General features: G+C 35.8%; 1 protein-coding gene across 1 annotated transcript in view; it reads left to right on the top strand.

Moving 5' to 3' along the window:
* The window catches only part of SBF2 (SET binding factor 2), a 281,893-nt gene that overhangs the window by 110,006 nt on the left and 148,497 nt on the right, over positions 1–23,390 (top strand). Inside the window, exons 3-5 of the mRNA XM_067296115.1 lie at positions 5,263–5,400; positions 19,772–19,885; positions 21,526–21,636. Of these exons, the coding sequence (XP_067152216.1) occupies positions 5,263–5,400; positions 19,772–19,885; positions 21,526–21,636 (363 nt within the window). The remainder of the gene's footprint in view (positions 1–5,262; positions 5,401–19,771; positions 19,886–21,525; positions 21,637–23,390) is intronic.

The following is a 23,390-nucleotide window of genomic DNA, read 5'->3' as shown; positions in this document are numbered from 1 at the left end:
AGTGCAGACAGAGCAGTCTTTCAGGCCGTAGCGACACAGACCCCACTAGGATATTGCCTCCAATTCCTGTAATGGTCTTGGTTATGCTCGTGTTGCAAGCCCAGAGGTATATTACAAACATACAGTTCAGAGGTTATAACATACAGTTCAGTAAATTAGTAATTTCTGATCAACGGATATGGAGGGTTAATAATATAGTTCTGCCATGATCAGGATGCAAGTTATTAAAAATTTTCTGTAATAAAACATGAAACTTCTATGCTATATAAATACTGTTCAATATAATAATAATAAGCAGGCCTTCTTCCTACATCCTGATTCCTCCAATACTTGAATCAAAGTTGCTTTTTTTTTTTTAAACATCATCTTCAATTTTTCAAAGCGTGGACACGAAAGCTGTACACAGTATGTCAAGGGTACGTGCTGATGTATGCACAAGATTCTCTTCAATAGAGACAGAAAAGGCAAGGACTAGGAGCACAGCTGTGGCTGTGGGTAGGAAAGAAGAGCAAATTTATGAATCAGGCAAAGACTTTTGGCTTTTAAAATTAGAATAAACAAATGTCATTTTCCTTAAACATTCTAGAGTTTAAAGGAAAGCCTTGCGATGACCACACACAACATTTTTAAAGGTAGCAAATCCATCTACACTTTCAAGAAATGTGTTATGTGTCATTTTAAACCTGTCTAATCTCTTATTCTGAATATTTTCTTGGAAAGCATTTGTGAGAATAATTAATAGAAGGTTATTTGCTTCAGTGAACACCTACAGTCTCGAACAGTGCTTGAAATGTCATTTCAAAGCCTTGCATCTCTGTTGATCTCTCTTATGTAGCCTTTTAGCTCAACAGCTGGATGTTTGCACCAGACTTTAGAAAATAATCATCTGTAATGTGGCGTGGGTTTGAAGCACTCGCCACCTTAGAGGCTTATTTCTATAAATAGTGAGTTAGACAATCTGATTGTTTCTTGTTTTTAGCGTCTTTGATAGAAGCTATATTCTGGTTCCAAGAACTCTGGCAAATAAGTGAAACAATATGGGCGTGTGTTCATTTTTAACCTTCTGTTTATTTCTTGTTTACTGAAGAGGCACATGACCTTTGCGTTACATTCATAGTGGTGATTTTGTCTGTTTTGGTATAGCTTCTGGTTTGGTAAAGAAACCTTTTCTTGTTATTAGTAACTAGACTGATGGTAATCATACTGGATAGTAGCTTGTATTCATACTAATTTGAAAAGTTCTCAGTGTTGTTTTTGTTTCAAATATTGCACTAATATTTATTAATTTATTTTAAGGAAACCAAAAATAATTCAGTGTTTAAATTCTTGGAGGTATCCTCAACCTCTATATTTTCGATGCCTTCCAGTGTGTTTGAAAACGGAGAATCTCTCTGTTGGCCAGCAGCAGTACTGTACTTCAGCTGTTTCCTAAACAATCACTTACAAAATGTTTGCAAGTAAAATAGTTAAATCTAGAAATCATACATTAAACACAATCATTTTAAAACCAAGAAGAGTTCTGATTGACGTGAGTAGAGTTTAGACATGCATAAAGATTGAGAGATTGTTACTGAGAACTCCTTGCCCAGATTCACAGACACTTCTGATTACATTCTGAATTTAGCTGTTGGTTTTCCCTGTGCATTTCCCAGGTTATCTTTTTTGCAGTGCAGATATTTTTGTAATTTTTTTTACAGTAGACCTAATAATACTTTATTAAAATGAAAATAATTATCATTTAAATATGTCTTATTTTAAAATACATACAAGAAGCATATAAAAAGTAAACCTACCAATACTTGCTAGTTCAGAAGCAGTAGATTTTGTGTGCACTGCATGAAACCCAGCAATGCATATACCTCACATCAAGCGCACATACTCATCATGTGTGCAGAATACGTTACCTGGGGATTATTCCGGTACATCAGCTCTTAGGTGCCTTCAGTATGGTGGTGGTCAGTGTATGGAGGATGGTCACTTGTCCAGGAGTTCCCAACATCCAAAGTCTGAGCGATTGCCACTCGAAGGTGTGAGGCAGGGAACGGGCCGCAAGGCTCAGGGCAGCCGGCAGCGGTGCAGGGATCTCCTGTCAGAGCTGGTAGACTTGGCAGATTTGAAAGAATGTGAAGATTGTAAACTCAAGCATTCGGAGCTGAAGAATGCCAGAGCTGAGGCTGCACCAGCAACCTTAATTTGACCTACTTTGTATGTATGATTCAGTTTTTAATTCTTTACCACGTAAGGGTGAAGGTATTTTTTTCCCTTCTTTCTTAACAGAATCTTTTGGCATTCTGTGTGTTTTGGCCTGTGCTCACTGAACAAATAGCTTTTTTTTTCTTTTTTCTTTTTTTTAAATTTTATTTGAGGTATGGATTCCAGGCTTCATTTAACCATATGCAACCTAAACTCTGCAATACATACAGAACTCTAATGATATTGTTCTCAAGGGGTTTTTTAATGATGCTTTCATTATAATGTCTGTATATATCTACCAAATTATTTTATCTTTGTAACAGTCCTGAAAGATTAATAGTGGTATTTTCTTACTTTTAACTGATTGGGGATAAAAAACAAAGGGAGATTATGCCAGTATTATCAAAATCATTGACTAATACTGGATGCTTAACTTGGAATGACTAATATTTTTTTTCTGAGTACTTTTTAATGTTCAGAGCAGTTACTCTCAGTTGCAGAAGGCAGATCTTAGCACTTCTAAGAATCCAGCCTCCAGATGTGCTAAGCTGAGTATCTAGAATGTGAAGAACATAACATGAGAAAAATTCCGTTTAGAAGATTTTCCCAGGATCATAAAACAAACTGTATATCAGAGGCAGAGTTTAAACTGCTTTTCACCTCACTCTACTCAAGTTTTATTGTAGGGGTCTAAAGATGAACCTGTAGTAAATACAATTGTCTACAATTTATTCATTCTCATTCAGCTATGAGTGCATGTCAGGAGGAAAAAAGAAATCGCTAGAAGTAGAAGATTATGACCTCTCTCTCTGATTCCTGTTCTGCCCTTGTTTCCCATCCCCTTTGCCCCCCAAAAAAACTTTAGAAGAGCAAAGTATATTGTTTTTTGAAGACAAACTTTTTGAGGCTTAGATTAAAAAGAAAGCATGAGATAAGTTTGGAGAAAATTAGAATTTTTTTTGGAATAAGCAATGAAATAATTTAACATTTGAAATTAATTTTTTCTTATACTTTAAGTCATATTATACTTGATCTTTCATGTTATACAGTTTATTGTTTATTTTGAAATACAGAAATACAGGAGTCATACTCATTTGCACAGGTTTTCTCTCTAGAAAGATTTATATCCTAATTGTTTAACAACTCTGGAAATTTTATCTTTCTATTGATAATATGTGGAGGGGATATTGTCTTTGCCCTTTAGAAATTCTGAGTGTTTGATTTTGCTAATAGTAAAGTACTTGTGAATTTTGTTTGTACGTGACTTCAAATTTTAAGTAAAGGGAATATTAAATACAAAATTCCATAATTGTCCTCTTAAGTATCTTCAGCAAACTGATTTCTGAATTTCAGCACACCCTTCTGTTGCAGGGAATGAGCCAGTGTTGTATACCAGCCCTTAAAAGAAGAAAACACCATCTCTTTGCTTCTGAACTGTACTTCTTTGTTCATACCGCTTGCGCATCCCCGTTCTGTAGTCAGAATCCCTGTCGTCAGTTCTGTGACTTGTGCTGCCACAGCTCTTGTCAGCCTGAAGGAACAAATACAGGCAGAAGTTAGGCTTATATGACAGTTATAGGTGCTGCCTGTATTTAGTCTGCTCGTTGCTGCAGGAGCTTGGTAACGTAGTATGCTCAGGGCATACGAGCATTTGGAGAGCTGTAGCCCCTTAGTGTCTTAAAGGGGCAAGTGATTTTCTTTTTCCCTAAAACTTTTGAAGTCATGAAATTTGAACACACTTTTCACAGGGATGGCAAAACTTACATCCCTGTTGTAATATGACTCTTTATGAAATTTCAAATCGTCACAATTTAGGTTACAGAGGTAATCAATAAATGGATGGAAACTGTTGCTCCATAAGTAGGTTTCTGTAGGAGGAAGTACTGAATAATCTTGCCTGTAGCTGTAAATGGAAAGTCTGAGTTTGATTAGATAAACTAATGGAGAAAGGCAATGACTGTCTTTAATAGCTAACCGTGACTGCTACGGACAAGTGTCACCTCTGGCTCAGGAGGCTCCTCAGCAGAAGACTGGTGGAAACTTTCATAGCAGAGGAATAGAAGTAACTGTGGGCTTACCCAGTCTCGTACTTTCTTAAGCATCTGCTATCAGTCACCATTGGAAACAGGGTACTGGACCTCTTATCCAGTGTAGGCGTCCTTAGATTTTTAGATGTCTTTATAATGACTACAGATAGGCAAATCCCCTTAATCCTTTGATTTTCATAGAAAGTGTGGGGAGCAGAAAGATGAATCCCATACGCTGAACTTCTATAATTTTGTTTGAAAAACAGGAAGATGTGTTGGAGGGAGGAGGAGAAAGGGGCTTGCGTACAGCTGGTATTTGCAAGAAAAGGTTAGGCTGTAGTTGTGACAGTGTAAGTTAAAATCAAGTCAAATCTAAAAGCAGCTTTCCTTGTCTGTATTTTATGATCATCTTGAATAGTCTTGCCAATTATTCTAGAAAAATCAGTGTGCAAAAATGTGTATAAGTCATAGTGTATATCACTAGTTTTCTGCTTGCAAAGCCATTTTTAGTTGCACCTCTGTGTTTCTAATGGAGCTTTGAATTTTACCCCTAGTTTTAGGGCTACGGACATACACAGAGAAATTAAAAATGTCATTAGAGACATTCCAAGACAAAATAATTTGGGGTTCAAATTCTAAACTATAATCCCAATGAAACCTGCATAACCTGTGTGTTTACGCACGTTGTTGCCTAACTGTTAAATACTTGCAAGGATGATCTTGAGTACTGAATGCCAAGGTGATGCATCTTTAGCTTGAATCACTTATCTCTCCAGTGATGTCTGTAGAGCTAGATTTATATCAGTCTGATTAGCTCCAAGACCTACTAGGTTTTCTGCATTTTCTCCAAATGTTGCAATCTTGCAACATTCAACCTTCAGTTTAAGTGAAAATTTCTGAGAGCCATTTTCCAAGTAATGTTCTTTTATATTGCTTAAAACTGTTTCACACTTCCTAAAACAATTAATAATACTGCTTTAACAAAATGTGTGTGTGTGTCTCTCTCTCTCTCTCTCTTTTTTATTTTTTATTTTTTTATTAGTTTTGCCAGCCTGGAGGATGGCAGCTTTCAAAGGAGAGAAAACAGCCAACGTTCTTTGTGGTCGTTTTGACTGATATAGACTCAGAGAGGCACTACTGTTCATGCTTAACTTTCTATGAAGCAGAGATCAATCTGCAGGTAAATCCTTTATAACGAGTAACAAAAATTCAGAAAAGGTATCTTAAAAACAATAAACTAATGTAATAGAGGAAAATTTTGGAAAATATTTTACTGTTCCTATTAAGGATGTGTTGTTCTGTCAAATACAAATGAAGATGTTTTTGTTTGAAGGTCAACTTGTTGTACTTGTGTTTTTGTTTATCTGCCTTTTTTTAGAATATCTTCTTAGAAGATTCAAAATGAAAATGAAAAAGAGCATTTCATAGAATTTATTTGAATTTATTTTTCTCTACCACATGTTTTCTTAAACAGGACAGCCAAGATGGTGTTCCTTTCATTTATTTCCATGTTTGATATAGCATGAATGGTTGTCATCTTTGCTCTAGGAAAAAGGTTTATTAACTTCTGCTCCCTCTGCTGGCCATCTCTATCAGAATAGCACAGAACAAATGTGTACAAGCATGCTGTAATGTATGTGCATATTTCTGTAAATGCATTTATTGGCAAGATTTGTATGGGTGTAAATGACACAATTTTAATCCTGATAGAATAATCTTTCAGGTTTTTTTTATAGGTCAGATTCTGGGTGTCAGCTACTTGGCAATATTTTTAAACATGTATTTCATTATTTTTGGGCAATCTGTCATTTAAAAATAGACAGTTTGTTTCCCATTTGATGCAAATTACTTCATATAATCTATGCTATGACATAACACTTGGAATCTTTAATAGCTAAAACCTAGGGAAAAGCTAATTCAATCTGCAACTGCGATATGTGATTGTTATGTTTTGAAATATTTTCTTTCCCGCATGAAAAATCACAAATAAGTAAAAACTTGGCAGTAAGTATATTAAAAAAATTAGTTAAGATTATATATATAGTTAAGTAACATTCTTTTGCTCCTTCAGTGAAGAACACCAGCGGTATTTATTATCTTAAGAAAATGCCTTTATTGATGCCTGTTTATATAAATACTGGAGTCGAAATAGTACTGTCTTGCAGAATAATTAAAAGATGCTGAGTAGCAACAATAATATTGTGCTTTTTAGGCATAATTGGAGGCCAAAGAATAAGTTATTGTTTCTGTATCATTAACTCTGGAGCTTAAATAGACATTTTTGTAGATTATTAAAAGGAGTTAAAAGCAGAAATGTAACAAAAATTAGATATATTTTGGTCTTTAATTTTACTGTAGATCACCTGACATCTTCCTGTTAAATATTTTTTTCATAGTTTAATGTCTGTCATCTTTATTTTAAAAGTAGAGTGAAACATTCTATAGTTATTCTTTCACAGCTGATAAAAATGTACAAAGGCTGACTCTTCCTCCACTCCATATATTTCATAACATATACTAATTTTAGCAAACTTGTTATTTATGCTGTGGTTTCTAGCAGCTGCTTTTGATTCAATATCCACATCTTTCAAGAAATGCTCATCACAAAATATCCAGTATTAACTAAAAGGTTTTTTCTTATATTGCCTAAGGATTAATAAAAAAAAAAAAGAGAGAGAGAGAGAGAGAAGCAGGATGTTGGTTCACATAATGCCATTCCTGGCTGTGTTGTAAAGAATGCATATTTTTCAGATGAACTTGCTGTGGTGAAATTTATTCTATGACTGCATTGTTTATAGCCAAACTTCCTGTTTCTTTCTAAAACCCAAAGAGAATAATTGAACGTGCCCTGTTACATGGTCATTACACAAGAATTCAGCACACGTACAATCTGTAATGAAACAAGCTTATGAAGCACAGAACTATGTAAGTAATATTGATTTAACCATTCAGATGCATGCCTCATTAAAGAAACACTCCATGAAGCATAATGTCCAGGACATAAAATGAAATCTGGATGTTAGTTTTCAGACTTAAATACAGTTCAGGTTTTTACCTAATAATATAAATCACTAAGACAAAAGTCAAGTATTTGGTTTCCCCAAAAGATGGGTTATTTCTTTCCCAGTAGCATTCACCAGGTAAACCCTCCTGGTATATGAGATTGGTCAGAATTCAGCTAGAGTATATTTAATATTTGGCTTGCAGAATCATTTTCACAGAAACTGAAAGCAACCACTTGGAAGTTTCTGTGGTTAATTAAATTTCAGAGTGAAAACAAACCCGTTTCTCATCTTGTGAATGCCATAAGAGAGCTAAAGAACCTTTTTTGAGCCTCCTGCACAGTACAAGAACCTTTTTAACACAACTGCTCAAGCTCAGCCTTAGAACTCTGCTTTTGCCTTTCCGGTTGCCTTCCCTCCTGCTTCAGCTGTCGCAGGATAGTTTGTAAACAAATGCCACCTGAAAAGTAAGGAGGCTGTACTTGCATGGTATGTCTAGGTAGTACCCATGGGTGTCTAGGATATGAGATTAATATGGTAATTGTAAAAACTATATACAGTAGTCTGCAGGAAAAAAAAAAGTGTTCTCCTTCTCCCTGATATTTCTCTGAAAGCCCTGTAATTCTATTTGATCTCTGTCACTTGCCAGTCATAATTAGTTTCCCAGATATGATGAAAGCCTAGGCTCTAGTAATCAGCTGATGGCCTAACTTTTAACTGTGCCTGGATAGAAAACAAAATACTATTTTATTTGTTGACTACAGCTATGAATCACGCTTTGCATTGTTGCAGTACTGTTGTTTTGAACTGACTCAGAATTTTTCATCTATGTAGATGGTGGTCGGTTGTTTGATCAGCTCTTCTAAAGTTGTAACAGCGTATCAATATGATTGATCTTACAGTTAGTCTGATTTATACTCCATATCTGTACTGATGAGGAAGTTGAACAATATGGTATTCCATCAAATACTGAAATAAAACTCACTTCTCACCATGAATGCAGGTGATGCATCTTTCCATGTAATCCCTCCTGGATTATTCTGTTTTAAGATGCTAGTCTCACTTGTCCCATTAACAATTATTAAAGCTGTATAAGGATATGTACTTCATATCAAATTATAACCAAGCATTTGAACATTTGAGTTATAATCTAATAGTAGTCTAAAATCTGGAACGTGACTAGAGTATTAGAGGTCGTCTAATAATTTGGGATTAGCAAAGGAAAAGTCAATGTCATTTAAAGATGTGTTCAGTATGTTTTAGACCTGTTCAGTATGCAAGATTTCTCTCTCACCTCAAATTCTTACCAACACGAATGTAGAGAAATCTGAGGTACTGCACCGGTTTGTCCTTCCTTCTGGCCTTTAGTGTCTCCAGCATATGATTGGTCTGATCCACCTTCCTGTCTGCCCTAAAGTGCCGTTTAGGTGTTGTGGTAAAACTGGATGCATACTGACTTGCATGTATCTCCAGGAATGAGAAGGAGGAGGGAAAAAGTCAAAATATCCCTACTTCCTCTTCTAACACGTTGTCTCGAAGGTTTTCTGCTTTATTTTGATCCTGCACCTGTCTCTTGCTCTCCACTCTCTTGCTGGAATTTTTCATTGATTTGAAGAAAGCCATGTCCACTCTACCAAAAAAATAGAGTTTACCTGGCTTAGTGTTTTTCTGGTGACTGGAACTGGAAACTGCTGAGAAGCCAAAGGATATTCAGAAGAATCGTAACTTACCTCTGCAGATTTCATTCATAAAACTCAGTTATTAGGTATATGTAGCTCTATTAGCTATCCAAAGGATGGTTTAATAAAAAAACAAAAAACAAAAAACAAAAAACAAAAAACAAAAAACAAAAGTATATGTATAGTTCTGTATGCTTCATACACTGTTCAGTAAAATGAGGTTTTTATTTCTGGCAGCAGGTTCTGGATAGTACCACTTACAATATACAAAGACTTGATTAATACTTTTGATTCAGGAGACACTTCTGTTAACCTCAGCAGTGCCTCGTACCAGTTATCCATAAAATATTTGGGAAGAGCACCAGAGGTGGAATCTTTTAAAATAACTTTTGACTCATGTCATTTGGGAACTTAATGGTATAATATACTTAACTGTATATTGCTTTGCACTTTGAAATTTATCCCCACCTGAAAATCCCCCCACCAACAAAATAGAGAATGATTTAACTCAGTAACTGGTGCAGCTTTATTCTTGCATTACACAAATTCTACTCAATGAGATCAGCAGAAAAACCCAAACCTTTTATTATAACAGTCTTGTAATAAGATTGGTAAAACCTCATGTGTTCTCCTAAGTATATACACATTAAAATGTTGTGATCGCAAACTTGGTAAGATTAAATATATCACTCTGAAAATGGACATAAGTAATAATTCGTAAGTCTCCCATTTCCTGTAATTCATGTTCTCTTCCCCCTTGCAAAAAGAGGAAAAAAGAAATCTGTAAAAATCCCAGACCATAAAATGGCTGATTCACAACCATTCACAAATATTTTACAAGTCAAAGACAAAACTGCCAACAAAATGACAATGCGCTCCAAAAAGTTTTAATTTTTATGCCTGGACTGTAGAGCTGGTGATCCTACTATGTTAAAGCATATGTCTTTTGATAAGTCACTGAGGTTTGGTTTTAGCAGAGGATGTGAACACTTAGTTCAGCTGTATCCTTTTTGAACTGTGAAATCTGATCCTCCTTTGGATATTATGTTAGTGTGCTATTTTTAAGAAGATGTTTAATAATTCTGTGAATGTTCCAAATGTTAAATTTGTCTGGAAAGTGACCTGTTAATGTCAATACCCCAAAACACATTTTGTGGGGGGAAAAAATGTTTTTCAATAACATTTAGTACATTCCATCATCATCTTTAGAAATGTGTTTAAAAATGGATGGGTTGTTAACATGGAAGGATTTAAGAAATGCCTTATTTCTTTTCTGTTACTGTGTAAAGAGAAAATTAACAGGTAATGTTCTGTATGTTAAAAAACAGACTTGTATTTTTAATATCCTTTTATATATTTTAGATTTAGATGGTCATTTGTAGACCAGAATTTAAGGTTAAGGTGACAACAGTTGAACAGATAAAATCGTATTTCCATAATCCTAATAAATATGGTAGTAATTTGTCCTGTCCTGTTTATCTTCCCCATCCCTTTGATTTCATACTATTACAGGATGCAGAAGTTTGTTGTGAGTTTAAAAAAATGAGGAGAGAAATTCAACATCTTTAAAGTCTCAAAACTGCATGAATTTTAATGGTCACTATCTGTCCTTTACCTCTAGAGGTCTTGACCAGCAGCCTTCTAGCTGGAAAAGACAAGGCAGGGATATGTGTGGCAGCTATCAAACCTGCCACATTTGCTCAAGGTCTCTTTTTCCTTTTTACTCCATTGTTGTGTTCTACACAGTGGCCCCAAATCTCAGCTCATAGGAGAGGATACCATTTTTTTAGGCAGAGGCTTTTCTTTGTCAGTAGAGACAAAATAACTTGTCTGACTTTCAGGCAGTAATAGTACCAATTCAGCAATGAACTGAAATACTTTTCAAGGCATTTTCTCCATATGCAATTTAAAGGAATTAATTGTCTGTATTTTTAATTAGACCAAACAAAAATCTGTGTGTCGATTTTTGCTTCAGTGTACTTCTACATGTACTGTTCTGTATCATCCTTAGGACTGAGTTAAAATAGTATATGAGCTACTAGCTTTCTGAAGTTCATTTGATATTGCTGTTTGTTTTGTTTGCATTGCTTAGGTCTCTGGTGTCTGCTTACCTTAGATTAGGTATATGAAGCTAGGAAAGGGTGGAACCCGTGGATCAAGTTTGCTGCCTTTGGGAAATCTTGGAAAGATGTAGTAAACTCTAGGCTCTGAAATTGCTATTTGCCTATGCATAGTTCTTATTAAAGACATGTTACTGAAATTCTTTACCATCCCTAAAGTTAAAATTCTGAAGCACTTAATGTTATTAATTATTGTCCTAGAGAATCTGGGCATTTATGTGGCAGCTATATGCCATATCTTTGGAATTCACAGATCTTCTGGCACATACGTAACCTAATGGCCCACTCATGAAATACCCTTTGCCCTATGGCTACATAAGCTGGACTAAAAGGTGGAAAGAGTGTGTACTAGTATACCTTTTTTTTCCCAAAGTTCTTTAAGTGTGTTTAGATGATAATGCATATAAGCACCTTCTGGAGTTTTCAGAGAGGTGCATTAAATGGTATAGATTTAATAGATGCAGGTGGTGTGAAATTCTGTGTAATGCTGACAAGTGCAATGCATACTCTTTAATATCATTTATGAGTATTCTGAATTTTCAGTAGTTTTGGGGGAATGAATGTGCAAAATTGTTAGGGACTTGAGGTTGCTGTATTGATAAGTTTACAGTCTGATCTTCACACAGTTTTCTGTATTTGGTCCTTTTCTTTTCTAGTTGATAAAATTCCTACTGTGAATTGGCATAGTTTGGTACCCCTTACTGAAAGGATTAATTAAAGATAATGACTTATCCTGGTATAAATATTCCTTTTTAAGTGTAGCTGCAGTGGTGTGATTTTGTGTGTGTAGATAAGCCATGAAGCACATCTATTCACCTTTATTTTTAGTTCAGCAAAATAAATTGTAGGCAGATTTGTGTTCTAGAGGCATTAATCTAAGTTTATTTTAACTTTTGTACATGTGTTAGAATTTATTGGATACTTTTTTTTTTAACATCTGAAAAGTAAATAAATGAATTGATACTGAATGTTTTTGCCTTTGGTTGCTAATAAACCAGCTAAGCATTTATTTGGCTGCAGATAAGACCAGCAGAGACTAAATCACATGGAGAGAAAGGGATCTGTCCCAAATGAGCTATTTGCATGAGATTACAAAAGCAAACTTCAGATACTTTTTCTTAAAATAAGAAATCACTTGTGGACTATAAATCTCCTTTGCCTGGGCAGTTAGTAGATAAACAAAGGGCTTGCTGAACTTGGCCCAATTTCAGTGCAAAATTTTGCATAGGGCGATTGTTTCTGATAATTGACTTGAAGTACTAGAATGAAAATTTTGTAATGTGAGATGTATTTCCTATCTCTCCCTCTCTCTCTTTTTCTCTCTCTCGTTTGAACTGGATGAACTATTTAAAGTGAAATTTTAACTGCACTTTTAATTCATGTTTGATCTCCTTTGATATATCTGCAATTCCCAGATTTTTATTTCAAATTATGCCTCTGAACTTCCACCTTCAAATCTGCAAAAGCTACAGAGGCTTTGTATTTTCTAGTTTATCTATTATTGTCTCAGTTTAAATTGATTTTCTTCACTCTGGTGTGAAGATGAGCTTAATTTTTCTCTGGCTAATGTTAATCAGAATGAAATGCACTGACTTTAATAGTGTTAATAGTTCTAGCAAAGGAGGCTTACGGGACTTGTGCTGAGGAGATTCTGAAATCCCAAACTGTAAAGTAAACCAACCATCGGAGTCAGAGCCTGTAAGTGAAGACTGGGTGGACAGCTGGTAGCCTTGGAGAGCTGCATGACTGCTCAGAGTTGCTTTATCTGGGAGCCTTGTAATACAGGAGATTTGATAAATGGCAGATTTGGGCATACATACTGAAATATTAAGGAAGACCATGTCCAGGTTCTGAAGATGAGGAGGAAAAGCAAGAGGAGAGAGAGTTGTGGTTCTCGTGTGCTGAAATCCAGCTTCATGTCAACTGAACAGGTGGTGATGTATGGTCAAGCTGTGCAAGTCCCTCAGCTTTGCCTATATTCAATAGTAGGAACAATTTTTTGGACTATATGGGTAGGTCATTTTGGTCTTTAAAAATTGACTTTAGTTCCTAATGCAGATTTTGGTTAAATTCCTTGTTATTTTAAAGTTATATGTCAGTATTTAAAAGCAGAGCTGACATCTTAGAATAATCTGGATGTGGTAGCAAAGTTAGGTTCATGGAAGTTAAAGAAGAAGGCTTAATATCTGGAGGCCAGATCAGAACAGTGAATATCTCTGTCGAATAAAAAAGATAAGGTAATACAAGTAAAGTTTGCTTCTGACACCTGTTTTCTTGGCTGCCACATCTATTGCCTTTAAGTTAGCTGCTATTCACTAGACTAGCACAGTATCAGTCACTTTTTTCTGCTAAGAGTTTTAACCTAATTTCGTAAGATGAAGCTTATATGATAATGTCTGTTTGTCTGCTAATTTTCCACAAGCAACTTTTTAAACAAGTCCAGTGTCAACCAAACATGACTAACATTAGAGATCTTATGCTTTCTTCAGGCTTTATAACTGGGTGGTTGGGAAGCAGAAAGACGTTTAGTACTGCTGCCATATGAAGGTAAACTTGGCGTGTGAGACCCACCCTTTAAGACATCAGGGAATCCACAAATGTTCTCAGCTTAAAGACATAAATCTGCAGGAAATGGTATTAATTGGTATTGCTACAAAGAGCTATTTGCTCATTATGTGGATACTGTAATGATTTATTTTCTCTATTAGCTATGAATGAGACCAAGTCTGAAACCGTGAATTAAATCAATTTATGTTTTAGATTTGTATAAATGTGTTTTGTGTCCTTAATGTCTGTCATGTCAGAAGGGAAGAGAAAGAAGATAGTCAAAAATAGGTCTGTGTTCATTTAACTGAAAATCTTTTCTTTCTGTCTTAAAAAAACCTCTTTGACTTAGAATAATCCTTCATTATTAGTAATTTTTTAGTTAATAATTAACAAGTGTTTGTTAATCTGTTCATGAAACTTCTATCTAACAGCAAACACTGAATATACTGAAGAAGTTATTTTATATTCTGTAAATAATACTGTGAAGCTGTATCATTAAATAGGATGCATTCAAATACATTACATTAGATGTTTGGAAGTACGTAAGAGTGATCATTTCAGATCAGAACAAAAGGACACCTTGCCTAGTATGTTTTGTCTCTGAGGATGGTTAGAAGTGAATGTCTAAGGAACGTAGAGGAGCAGGACATGCACAGTATTTCCACGAGTGGTCCCTCCTCTACCATTTACAGACCAGGCACCTACTGAGCCAAATGTGTCTGGTGCACCTTTAGTGAACTTCAGTATCTTTCATCAACTTGGCCAGTCTTCTCATGACACTGTATACATTTTTATTATTCATGCAGCAAAATAATTCTGCAAGTTAAATAACTTGCATAAAGAGCGCCATCCATTTGTTTGTCTCGAACTTACTTCAATTAGCATTCAGTTGCCATTTTTGTTGTTGTTGCTCGAGACTAATTGTGAATGACCTGTTTACTTCGGGGTTTTGGTTTTGAGGGTTTTTTGGGGGGGGGGGGGGTTGATTTTCAGGTGTCTGTTTCTGTTTGAGATGATTGATTTCAGCCGTAGAAGCTCTATAGAGTAAAACCGAGCGGTAACAAAAGGACCTGATCTATAGGACTTTCCAACAATTTTGTTATGAGTTTGGCTGATCTTTTGTCATGGTCCATGCAGTGTTAATCTGTTTTGGCAAGCAAGCACACAAAATAGCTCCAATTAAATTTCTCTCCTACGCTTCTTTTGTGCTAAGCACAGAAACGAAGCAATTACACTACTGTTGGTGTTTACAAGATGCCATTTGAAACTCACAATTTTCAACTATCAATATGTTTGTGATCTAAAGCAAAGAAAATGCATTGGGCAGAAAATGAAGTGTGACTATTCAGCTTTTTATGTGTTTAGGAGTTTTGCTGAGTAGTGCATATAGTGTGCTGAAGAAGCAGGAGACTGCAGCATAGTTTAGAAGTGATACCAATCACATCTTGTTAAACTAAGCCTGTATGCTCTGTATTGTGTACTTTATAGATTTGCAATGTTTGATACATCCCCTTTAATGTCGCCATAGGGAAACTGGTACAAGTACTGAACTGTGGGAGCTGAACAACTCACTTGTTCCATTAGAATGTGTAAATCATTTTTGCACAGGATATTTGTCAGTAGCCTGTCTGTAGCATATAAAGAAAACATACACAATACACTTCAGTTTGAAGAAATTGGATCTCTTGATCTACACCAATTTATTTGAGTAAAATATGCCATATTTTAATATTAAAATTGTCATTTAATGTTCAAACTGTTCTTCTAATACCAAGCTTTCAAACAGTTAACTCACTACAGTGTTTTTGACAAAAAAATGCAGCAAACTCTATTTGTTTTTACACTTTTTCATAAGTGTGGAGGGTTTTTTAAAGCCAAAGGACACCATTACTGGTTATATTCAATTTAAAGCAAAGCAATATGTGATTTAATAATATGTGCTTCAAGCCCAGGAGTACTTGATTTTAACCACATTTGTTAAAAAGGAATTAAACCTTCTTTTAGACAGCAGATCTGTGACATCATGCCTGATCTGTAGGTATGTAATTCCAGTTGACAGTTACCTTTCATATTAAAAAATATTTGAATCACAGAATCACAGAATCGCTGAGGTTGGAAGGGACCTCTGGAGAGCATCTAGTCCAACCCCCCTGCTCACGCAGGGTCACCTAGAGCACATTGCACAGGATTGCATCCAGGCGCGTTTTGAATATCTCCAGAGAAGGAGACTCCACAACCTCTCTGGGCAACCTGTTCCAGTGCTCTGTCACCCTCACAGTGAAAAAGTTTTTCCTCATGTTCAGATGGAACTGTCTGTGTTTCAGTTTGTGCCCGTTGCCTCGCGTCCTGTCGCTCGGCACCACTGAAAAGAGTCTGGTCCCATCCTCTCGACACCCTCCCTTCAGATACTTGTACACATTGATAAGATCTCCTCTCAGCCTTCTCTTCTCCAGGCTAAACAGGCCCAGCTCTCTCAGTCTTTCCTCATAAGAGAGATGCTCCAGTCCCCTCATCATCTTTGTGGCCCTTCGCTGGACTTGCTCCAGTAGTGCCACATCCCTCTTGTACTGGGGAGCCCAGAACTGGACGCAGTACTCCAGATGTGGCCTCACCAGCGCTGAGGAGAGGGGGAGAATCACCTCCCTCGACCTGCTGGCAACACTCTTCCTGATGCACCCCAGGATACCATTGGCCTTCTTGGCCACAAGGGCACATTGCTGCCTCATGAATAATTAGCCTGAATTTGCCTAACTTTGTCTATATGGCTTAATGCCATATACACCCTTTGGCTAACCTGAAAAACAAATTGCTCTCAAAAGACAAACAAATAATGGAGTGATGATTCCTCATTCACAGTTAATTTTTCTGAACTATTGGTTACCAGTCAGAATTAAGCCTGATTTTTTTTTTTTTATCCTAATTTGTATTATTTTTTCAAATGCTTGCACAAGCCAATTTTATTAATTCAGCTACTTTTACTGACCAAGCTGATAGATTAAATAATCATGCTGTTAGTTCTGTTATTTGATTATTATACATTCCAGGAGTTTACCCAAAAAACATCAGGTTAGGTCACAAGTATATTTAAGATATTTCATACAACTTATGATCCAAAAAAGCACCAAAATATTTTGTAGTGTTCTATAAACACTGTAATGCTGGTGTTCTGCAGTGCTCTCCTCTGATGCACATAGGAAATCAGTTGTTCTTTTATGTCTGTATAGTAATGAAAGGAGAGCACTGAGGTACGTGTGCACACACATGCACACACATATGTATTTTATTTTTTACATCCGTGTGTATGTGTGTGCGATAACTGCTTTTGTGTTGGTTGCCTGGTTGCTGGAGCATGGTTAGGACGATGGGGGCGACAGTGCACCTGTGCTCGGAGCCTGAGCTGGGAAGCCCAGGTCTGGCTTTACGGGTGGACGGAAAGGCCCCTCTCTGCCGCTCAGGGCAAGGAGCTCTTTGCTACCCTACACTTATTACTGCAGCACCTAGCTGAAATCTGGCTACTGGACCTTCTCAGGGTGACCTTTTCGGTTTGGTGCTAGAATTGAGGAGAGCTTTTGTATAATAAAGTACAGTTCTTGGTCTGGATGCAAATCCTGTTTAATAGTTCACAGATAGTAATTGCTGCCTGATAGCTGCTGGATGTCTTTAGATGCGATCTTTCAGCTGTGACTGAGGCTTGACAGGACTGTTATTACGTATTTTGTTTCAGCAGAAAGTCATACAAGTTAGCTCAAGCAGGTGTATTTGAAGGAACCTGTTTAATTTCTTACTGGAAGAACAGTGATGCTGCAGGGAACAGCCTGGCTGGGCTCTGATGCTGTCATCTCATCTCTTGCTTCCTAGGAGCAACTAACAGGAAGAGGTGTCTGAACGAAACTGTGTTAGACTTGGTGCCTGCTGGTGTAGCAAGTGGATAGGCAAGTTGGGGGTGTTCTCAAGCCTACTGTGAATGAATACATTGAAGAGGGGAGCTGTACGAGCTTGCCAACACACTTCTCATTGACTTTGGCACTACAGCTACTGGGAGAGGGTTACTCTGGGCTTAGTTCTGTCCTTTTATGGCTACACATTATTCAGTCCATATTGCACTGTGAAAAATCAATGGGTTTTTCTATCCCCAATAATCAGTAAGTGTGTGGATTTCCCTTTTGTATTGAATCTTTCTTATGTGGCTTTTATGGAAGCTTTCTGTCTGACATTGCTAACTTTTCATCCTGTTTTGTCATACTGAGAATAAGGTATCTTTGTCTGATTAAAAAAGAGCAAATAATGAAAGGATTTATACAATTTGCTTAAGAATGGGAGAGAGAACAATTCTGTACCTCACTGCAGCATCTTTTGTGCACTGATTCTTATCAGTGATTTATGGTATAGCCTCATTTAACAGATTGACATCTTGTTTAACAGATTCCATTTTGGAATATTAAGTTCAAATAAATACTGTGAAGGTTATTTGAAGTGCGGCTAGTTCTCAAAATGCTGTCTTAATTATCTGAAATTATATATACAAAATAAACTGCACATCATTTCATTGCTGCACATCAGAGCCTGTATTTCTTCTCTTCAGAAAGAGAAATAATCAATACCAAAGAGAACTAGCAGCAAGAGTTCTATGTTTTGATTAAGATTCAGTGTAGTTCCGCAGGACTAGTTCTGCATTCCAGGTGCGGATTATTAAATGCTCCGTAGTTTTTCCTGATGTTTCACACTATTTTGAGTAATCTATGTGGTAGAAAGTATCTTTTGGAAATAAATAGTGTAGATATGGACCCAGGTATTTGTGGGGGAAGGAAAAAAAAACAAAACTGGATGCAGTCCTCTGAAGTTGGATTAAAACCAGATTCCCGCAGCAAGCTAATTGAAGCTAAAAGTTTTTCATAATTAAAGAATTTGTGAAGTTATTAATTTAATTACTTATAATACTGTTTTTACTACCTTTATTTGGATACATGCCTTTGCTTAAAGAAACCATGCTCAGCTGAGTTTGTAAAATAAAGCTCACAAATTCATAGCATTCCTGGCATCTAAGACAATTTGTATCAGGTTCTTTCCTTTTAGCAGGAAAGTGATTCTGGGCTATTTATTTATTTATTTATTTATTTTTAACTTAAATGAAGACAAGGAACATGACAGAAGTAGAAGGTGGATATTTCATGTTGTCAAATGGAAAGGAAGTAGTTTTTCTCCTATTCCTAATTAAGATAATATAGTGAGTTTTGCTTAAATGAATGCTGGGTCAGAGGAACAAAGAAAATATTTAGAAATGCGGTGAGTGATGTGGGGGTGGTAAGATTTACATACAAAAAATGGAAAGAGCATACTTTCTGTCATTTAAAAACTTACTCAGTTAATGAATTTGTCAAAGAATATGTGGAATTTTAGAAATGAAAGTAATTAGTGACATCCTTAGATTTGGCCAGGAATAGTAGTCAAATATTTGTGATTGCATAGTACTTGTAAGTGCTGGCAAGGAGGTAAAAGCAACTTGCACAATATTATGAACAACTGGTCTTCCAAGGTTATCTATGCTATACTTTCTTTTTTTAATCCTGAAACATGTTGGTTCATAAATTTGAGGGTTTTTGTTTGTTTGTTTGTTTGTTTTGTTTTGTTTTGTTTGAGAAATCAGAACTAGAATTCTTGTGAAGAAATTCCTTCAGTTTTCAGATTCACTGAGTCAGGCTGGAGATGACTCTGTAAATTTTATCGTCGACATTAGTGGAAATTCTGTCAGAAATTGAATTATTTGAATATGAATAGGACACCCAAAAGAAAAAAATATAATTTCTTATTTGCACTATGATTGACTGTAACACGGCTGACACCGTGCTGTGAAAGGATGCCTTCCTATAATCCATTTTACCTCTAAAGCATTACACAGGGAGCATTTAATGTGAATTACTGTCCTGTTAACCTCTCTTAGATAATTTGATTTTAGATATGTTGGTGTTTGACTTTACAAATGAGTTTTAACAAGGTGAATTACACTTAGAAGCTTTTAGGGAGTCCAAGTGGTAGAATGTGTTCCTCTTAGTTGACTTAATTACTAGTTTCAAATAATGCATGCATTTTCTTTCTAATTTATAGTCTTTTTAAAGTTCTGAGAAATGTTAACTTTTTTAAAGAATGCTAACATTTTAGGTTGAGGTTTCTTTATGTTTATTAATTGAAATGTGTCTGTTTTCAAGGGAGCAAAAGAAATTGAAGGTGAAGAAGAATCTGGTTTAATTCCACCTGCTGAAGTATTTGCTCCTAAAAGTCTGGTGTTGGTGTCCAGACTGGATTATCCAGAAATTTTCAGGGTAAAGAACATAAAATTGACATTTCTAATGTATGTCAGTAGACAAATCTGTTTTAATGAGTAGTGGTGACAGTAGTTTTGATTTAAAACATCTCAGCATTGGTTTGGGAGTTTATCAGGAAAAGTAGACTTAGATTGAACTAGATAAAAATCAGTGTCTATGACAGTAAATGCCCCCTGTAGCTTAAGGCAGTGCTCTTTTACCCTCTAAGTAGTTTTAAATCTACATAGATCATGAAATAAAGCTTGGGGGGGGGGGGCGGGGGGCGGGCAGGCAGGCCTCAACTTACTGATGAAGAAGGGAATCATTGTGAAGAAACCAGATTTGCTTGGTTAAAAATAATATATTAACAGTATTTGATTATAATGGTAAATATAGTAATTCTAGTTTTCTCCCTTATCTAAGGTGAACATGTCAGAGCCTCTTCTAGAGCAAATTAAGATGCATGACAGAGATTTATGATCTTGGATTACTTTAGCTGATTAAATATGGCTGATCTGAGATGAATTAAAAGCTTAATTTTGTGTTAGGGTAGTACATACTATTAGCAGAAACAAATGTAGTTCAGTTTACAGATGAAGGGAAGAAGTCATTCAACAGTAAGTTGTCATTAGACTTTAAAGAATGTCTGTACTGAATGGTACTGAAAATCTGTGTAGCCCAGCATTTTGTCTCTAATAGCGGCCCATAGCGAATGCAGAGGGAAGTGTGTAAGAATAGGGCAGGCTGTAGAAATAACTCCAAAGAATACTTTCCTAATCCCTGCTGAATTATGGTTTAATCACTTCTGGAACCTGAAGTGTCGTTTGTGGTTTTTTGTACAATTTGTGAAGTTTCTTAATTCTCAGATTTTATGACATCCTGTGGCAAGGAGTTTCACAGTTTAACTATGTGTTATATGAAAAATTACTGTTGGAATTATTTGTAAGAGAATTCCTAAAATATTTACTGAATTATCAAAATTATAGCAGTTAAAAAAAACCCGACACAAAAAGGATGTTGTGGAGCAAAGTGATTCATTCTTCTTTTTGGAGTGTAGTGTTAAATCATCTTACATGAAACTATTTGCCAAAATGATGAAGCTAGATCCGTGACGTCTCGATCAAAACTGAAACCATACAAAACAAAAATGGAAATGTTGAAACGTTAGTATTGTTTATTTTAAAAATATTTTTATTGAAATAATAAATAATGTAAATTAAATAATACATGGAATTGTTGATTGTTGATGCTAGCATAAAATGAGGTAAAAGCTCATTGATTCATCAGTGATGCTGGAAATCAGTCATGTTTAGGTCCATAGAATTCAAAGTTGAAGTGAAATTATGATTTTATAATTTTAAACTTAATTTGTAATAAGGGACTTTTTCGTTTGTTGAACAAAGTGCAAATATTAAGCATTGAATTTCTTTAAAAAAAGAATATACCTGCAAATGCAAAATCCAGCACAGATAGGTTCTCTAAGTAGCCAAGTTATTTTTTTTTTTTTTTAATGAATGATTACTTCTATGGCAAATGACTTTGTCTTCAATTGGAACCTGCCTCACTACATTAATAAAACTCATATACATATAACTTCAAGTAATTTGATATCTGCTTTCCTTGTATAGTGATTTAATGTATTTCATCTACATTTTTAGGCTTGCCTTGGCCTGATCTATACTGTGTATGTGGACAGCCTGAATGTGTCACTGGAGGCTCTCATTGCAAATCTCTGTTCATGCCTTGTCCCTGCTTCTGGAGGTTCTCAGGTAAATGGAAAAAGAGTATTTTTCCAGTTAATTTAATTTATGAAGAAAACAAAAAATAAATTCTTTAAATATTTTTGTTGAAAAAAAGTTCATAGTTCGGCTGAGTGCTTTCCCTGTGGCCCGTCTTCTAAAGACAGCAAAAATTCCATTCCAGGATAAGGTCAAAGGGTTAATTTTGTCACTGAATTGGCTTTTTACAAGGCACAGTAACAAATCAAGCAGTTTGTACAAGTTTGGTTTTTAATAATAATGTATGTTCACAAATATTTCTGCTTGCTGCAGATTTTAAAAAAAAAAATTTTTTTTAATGTCCTTCATTTTAGTTCTTTTAGCAATGTATTTCCTTGATACAGTTCAGGATTCTACTGTTTTTTTTTTCTTTGGTAGCTGTTTTAATTTTCTATTTTTATGAAATCAGAAAGAAATGCTGAAATAATAACTTGGACGTGGTTTTATTTAGTCAGGTTTCTCGGAGGTGATCAGGTAGCCCATACATTCAAAAATAAGAAAAAGTTTGCCTGTAAATGCACTTATTTCTGCTTTTTTTACCTATGCTTTTTATGAATGAAAAGTCAGGTTGGTTTGCTTGATTACTTCAAATACTTTGCTCCTAAGCATTTGTATGTTTCTAACAAGTTAGGTGGATCTTACTTGCTTGGCTTTCACTTGACACTACGGGGAAATTGTAGTTTTTATCATGAAACATACCTGGAAACTAAGTCTACAAAAGGACAAGTCATAACTTTTGAAACAGATTTCATACACGTTTTCTTACACTTCCCTCCCAACATATATATTACCAACCTTAAAATTCTTCAAGTCCCTAATTCTTTGCTGTTTTTCCCATGGTCCTGGCTGCTTTGGAATTTCTCTTAGAGCTAAAAATGGCCAGAAGTTCTCTTAGCTTAGTCCAGATCTACCTAATGGCCCTCCAGGCAAACATGCCTCTGTGTTTTTGCATGCCAAGTCTTTAAGTTTTGAAGGGAATAGTTAAATCATATCTCCCTGTCAGAAACACTCTTCCAGAATGGTATTTTCATCTCACATTGCAGGTTCTGATCGTCCTCAACTTGAACTTTTGGCTGTTATTCCATCCTCTTTTTTTCTCCTGTCCATGAATATGGCTTTCCCCAGTTGTCATTTCCTCTGCTAGAAGAGTGAGGAAAACTCATGTGCCTCTGGCTAGTCCCATTTCTGCATTCTTTTTTAGAATAAAGTGTTCTCTCAGAAGGACCTTGAATTTGTTGGTATCAAACTTCCATTTTAACTGGAAAAAAAGTTTTGCTATTTTCTTTCTTCAGCTTCATGCTTCCAGGGCTGAATCTGAATTACATATCTTAGAATGGGAACACTCTTCTAGTATTTATGTCTAGAAGTCTTTGAGGTGCCTCCCAGATTGTTCATGTCTCCATTGCTGAAATACCCAACTGTGAAAGTAGTTTTACCTTTCATCCAGATCTGCTACTGAACTGCTGGGGTAGAGAATTTTGTGCAGGTCTAAGCAGGTTCTGCCATAGTTCAGGGACTTCTTTGGTTGTACTGTGTACGTGTTCTGGTTTCAGATGTGAGCTGTGCAGCTACTGGAGCTTGCTACCTTCATACTTTCAACAATCTTTGCTGCTGTACAGAGTACGGTTGTACCACGCTTATTATTTGTACAGAGACACCCCTCACCCCCTGAAAATTGGTGCTTGGAGGCAACTGCTTGAAATCACCCATTGCTTAAATGTCACGTGGATTTACTCTAAGATGAA

Source organism: Apteryx mantelli, chromosome 4 (assembly GCF_036417845.1).
Source record: "Apteryx mantelli isolate bAptMan1 chromosome 4, bAptMan1.hap1, whole genome shotgun sequence".
NCBI lineage: Eukaryota > Metazoa > Chordata > Aves > Apterygiformes > Apterygidae > Apteryx > Apteryx mantelli.
This window is presented reverse-complemented; position numbering and strand designations above follow the sequence as displayed.